The 4,666-nt window shown below is 38.9% G+C and overlaps 1 protein-coding gene across 1 annotated transcript in view; it reads right to left on the bottom strand.

Annotated features, from left to right (window-relative positions):
- Positions 1 to 1,009: 1,009 nt before the first annotated feature.
- Positions 1,010 to 4,666, bottom strand: part of LYVE1 (lymphatic vessel endothelial hyaluronan receptor 1) — a 13,653-nt gene continuing 9,996 nt past the window's right edge. Inside the window, exons 4-6 of the mRNA XM_012654438.1 lie at positions 2,981 to 3,283; positions 2,313 to 2,391; positions 1,010 to 1,785 (exon numbers count right to left, since the gene is read on the bottom strand). Of these exons, the coding sequence (XP_012509892.1) occupies positions 1,599 to 1,785; positions 2,313 to 2,391; positions 2,981 to 3,283 (569 nt within the window). The 3' untranslated portion in view covers positions 1,010 to 1,598. The remainder of the gene's footprint in view (positions 1,786 to 2,312; positions 2,392 to 2,980; positions 3,284 to 4,666) is intronic.

The raw sequence follows: 4,666 nt of genomic DNA, 5'->3' as shown, positions 1-4,666 counted from the left end.
GAATAAGATGATTCTTAGTCTAATGAGGAGGGAAAGGAGAAAGCTAGAGAAAAAGGACAGATGAGCTATCCTGAATCTCCAACTCCCAGTGAACTTTGAAATGGATTGGAACATAGGAACTCAATCTTAAATAAAGGATTGTTTAATGTGTGTGTACTTGGCCAACTTAAAATAAGACCATTTGAAGCAAGAACACCCAACATGATAATGTACATACTGTGAGGTTTACATTTGTTTGTATTTTAACAACCAAAGTTGTTCCTTTTACTTTTACAAACAATATATCATAATCTGGTCCTTACCTAAATTTTGCATGAAAAGTATAATACATCTATGTAAATAAGAGAGCAAAGAAGCTTTCTAAATGTTTTATTTATTTTTTTTTTGGCACAAATATTTCTGCACCTCTCAGGCTCTTCTTGCTGGAAAAAGGAGAGCTAGTGATACATTTGTTAATGGCATTTAAGAAGTTTTGGTGTGGAGAAGTAATAATGTACTTCTTAGGTATGTTAATAATAAATTAAGGTTATAATAGTTGCCATAATAGAGAAGATGGATAACATTAGTCCAAGCAAAAAAAAAATTAGTTTGAAAGTGGATAAGCTAAGGATATCCAAACTGAAAAAACTTAGCTTCACATAGCATTCTACTATATACAATTTTTGGATGAATAACATTCAATTTTGGCATGTAATTCTTTGCACAGCACCTGACACATTTTAGATATTCAGCAAATGTTTGCTGAATTTTATTACTTTTTTAACACAGTAATTTTCCTCAGTAGTAATTTCTATAAATCAGTTAAAAATAGAAATTTATAAGGGTATTTAGTTTTGTTTCTTTGTAAAAGTATATTGTCTAAAGAAAATAGTAGCAACAGTAGAATAGAGGAAAGAAAATGTGTGTATGTTCTAAAAAGTGATTCCAACTCAATTTATCCAGAGAAGAATACTTTGACTCTGTCAACGGTGATAGTCCTTGCTGACCACACACTGTCAGTATCCTCAGCCTCGTTCTATTTCTCTGTTTATTTTGCCTTTACAGAGTTTAGGTGTCAAATCATGGGAATCTCCATGGCTCTCAGGTGCTAAACTTCTCTGTCCTTTTGCTCCTGCCTGGTTCAGAAGGACATGCCAGGTGGTGTAAGTGTTTCTCTTTCAGAACTGAAGGAAGGATCTGGGCTATGGAGTCAGCAGACAAAGCCTTGGTCTCAGTGACTCCTTGCCTCTCACCTCACCTGGTCCTGGACAGTCTGGAGGCTTTTTTACAATTGTGTACTGATGAGCTGTTTTAGATCCATGTGCTTTGCAAATTTCCTTTCTCCCATGGGATTTTATTAGGACATAGCCAGGCTAGAAAGGCGGTGGGAAGCTTTGGAGGTAGGAGGATAGGATCCAGAAAGGACTGCATTAAGAAGGGAGTTCTCTTTGGTGAACTCCATAGTCATAAGGTAGCCCTGAGCTGATTCAGTTAGGAACCAAGGCTGGACTTTCTTCTTTGATTCTTTGGCCATTTTATTAATAGTTTCCCCAGCTGGGGCCAGGATACATATCATGAAAGAAACCAGCCTCAGGCGGGTCTTCTCACTTCTTTCTCATCTAAACTTCAGCTTCCAGGCATCGCACCGTAGTTTTGGGTGGACTCTTGGGCTCTTCCAGGTTTTTATCAGTTTTCTTTGATTCCTCATTAGGGTTGCTGTCATCAGCCTTCTCCTCCTTTACTACTTTGGTTTCAATCATTTCCTTCTGCTGATTTTTGTTTGTGAAAGGGAAGGCCTTCACATACCTTTAGGCATAAACATGACAGTAAAGTGAGAGACTTCTATGTAACGCAAATTGCAATAGATAATGCTTTGTCTGCCACAGCACATATTGGCCCAGTACACTGGATCCCTTTATTTCAGAGTGATGATAACACATGCATGTTCAAATACATGAACACATCCCCACCTTAATGGAGTCATTTAGATTGGACAGTATGTTTACAGGCCAGACTTTGGGCTGACTTCACAACTCTTCCACCAAAAACAAGGAATGAAAAATCAAATAAAGCATATAAATTTTCCCCGGATGTCTATTTTTCTTTTCATTTCTTGATTTTCAAAGGATAGCCACTGACCAATATCTAAAGGCTAGATGACATGCATGTACTGAAATAGTAGGAAAGATTGGGTGGAAGGGAGGAGAGGTGAGATGTATAAGAGGACTTGTCATCTCTGTTTTGACCAATAAAATGTCAATTACAACCCTAGAAAAACACAAGATAGGGAGATGACAAAGATTACAGGACTAGTGATGCGCCAACAATCTCACCTTTTGATGTAGCAATATGCAAGACCAGCTGCGGCACCGAAGAAGAGGAGAGCCAGCACAAGCAGAGCAGTGGGGACGCCTGCAGGAAGCAGAGACATGGCCTGTTGGTCCTCCGTGTGTACCTTGTGTGTGCTGCTCATCTAACGATCCAGGTGACTGAGACAACAGACAGTGCAGGAGAAAAACCTCTGCAACCCTTTGTGATGTTAGACCCCCTCGTGCTTCTTGCCTGTAGAATCCTCGGCCTTGCATCTCATACTCTTTCTATTCTATAAGTTGTTGTATAACAGAGGTCACTTCCTCTCTGTGGCCTTGCGACCCAATCTAGTCAATAAGTCTACCTGAGAAAGAGATGACTGGATAAAATCATAGGCATTTAAAATATATATTTTAAAAAGAACTTCCACACAGTAACAGATAGTAATTTGCTTTTAAATCTTTGAGTTTTTAACAGCGAAGCCCTTGTATACTCATGATTTTTAGTTTCATCACTAAGGGTCTTTACAGCTCTCAAGTTCTATGACTTTATGAAAGTTGAGTTTGCGTTAAGCTTTGATTTGTATTTGGCAGGTCCTGAATGCCCAGTCTGGAGACAGGCTGGATACCATGAATTGTCTGTAATATGTAAACACATACACGCACATAACACAGCCACAGAAAGCATTTACCTCCAAATCCAGAAACTTCATTCTTGAATGATGCTTTATTTTCAATAGATGATTCAGTTTCCATAGGCATGGTGCTAGTTTCCATATAAACTTCTGTGATGCAAATCAATTTTTTTCTCCGTGGAATAGAAGTAGAAGCCAGAGCACGAGTAGTAGCAAGGGCAGGAATCGTAGAGGAAGGGGATGATGCTGAATATGTACTGTCACTGGCGATAAAATCTGTCACGTGCATTTCAGTTTGAGTGTTGAATATGGGATCTTCGGTGGTGATGATTTCTGGAGAGCACGAGTTAATCCAAATATCTGTCAGGAGAAGAAAATATCAATAGCAGCAGCCTCTTAACTGTTCTTCCTGCCTATAGACTTAATACCCCTCAAACTCTTATGTGCAGTTGGAATGGTCTCACCAAAATGCAGATCTAATCATATCACTTCCTTCCTTAGGATGCTTCAGTGGCATGCCGCCACTGCATGGCTCCCGCTGACATCACCAGCCTCACCTGCTGTCATTCTCTCATTGCTCCTGCCACACGAAAATTCCTTCAGTTCCTTGATATGCTTTCTCTCACCAAAACTTGTGCTATGATGCTTTCTTCACCTTTGAGACCCTTTACCCCTCTTTAGTTAGCTCAGTATGACTTATCCTTCAGGTCTCGGATTGACCATCTCTTTTTCAAGCAGACTTGTTGACTAGATTGGGTCGCTAGGCATGTGGTCTTGGACCTCCATGTACTTCCCTTATCACAGTTCTCATTACACTGCTCCCCACTGGACTGTGAGCTTCCTGAAAGCAGGAACCCTGTCTGTCTTGGTCATCATGATATGTGCCCTGTGCTTGGCACATAGTACATGCTCAATAAATATATGATGAATAAGGAGGGAAAGACAAGTGGAAGGAAGGAGTAGATGGGAAGACCAGATATATGCATGTAGTGTCACTTCAAGACAAAGCTCTGTGAGACCAGATTTTTCTGTTCCTATCAAAAAAAAAAAAAGAAGGAAGCAAAAAAAATGACGTAATCAGCCTAAATGGGTATGCATCTGATAACTGAACTTCAAAACTTTATAGCATTAAAAAAAGCGGGGGGGGGGTAGAGGGGACCAGGAGAGGGATGAGGGTTTGCCTTCCAATCTGTTAAATGTGGTAGAGAGGAAACTAACAATTGTTGAGCATCTTACTCTGAGTCAACCATAGCACTAGTTGTTTAAATAGGTATCTCACGTAACTATTTTATCAAACCCTTATTGATACAGGAGGACACTGAAGTTCAGAGAAATTGATTAACTCATCCAAAGTCATGTAGCTAGTAAATGACAAAGCCATGCAATATATTATAATATGAATTTGCATCTATTTTGAATCCTAATTATTTGTGGCAGTGAGTAGCACCAGCTGGGATGTTAGCTATAAAGAAAAAGTTATTCCATTAAGTTGATTCATTTTTGAAAATAAGTACCATTCAAGATAATGGATATTACTGATAAAACATTTTGACTGCACATGCACTGTTTTTATGTTCATTTACTTTGAAAAGATCTCTATTTAAAAAGACATCATCCTTGACCTACTCTGCCCTAAACTTTTAACTACATTTCCTATTCTTGAGTACACACTAAGTTCTTCCCTCGGAAAAATGAAAACATACTGAGCTCAATATGTACTATGTTGGGAACTGAAAATACAAA

This window comes from Propithecus coquereli, unplaced genomic scaffold (assembly GCF_000956105.1).
Source record: "Propithecus coquereli isolate 6110/MARCELLA unplaced genomic scaffold, Pcoq_1.0 Scaffold44, whole genome shotgun sequence".
NCBI classification, from domain to species: domain Eukaryota; kingdom Metazoa; phylum Chordata; class Mammalia; order Primates; family Indriidae; genus Propithecus; species Propithecus coquereli.
Note: the sequence above shows the minus strand (reverse complement) of the source record. Positions and strands in the feature narration are given on the sequence as shown.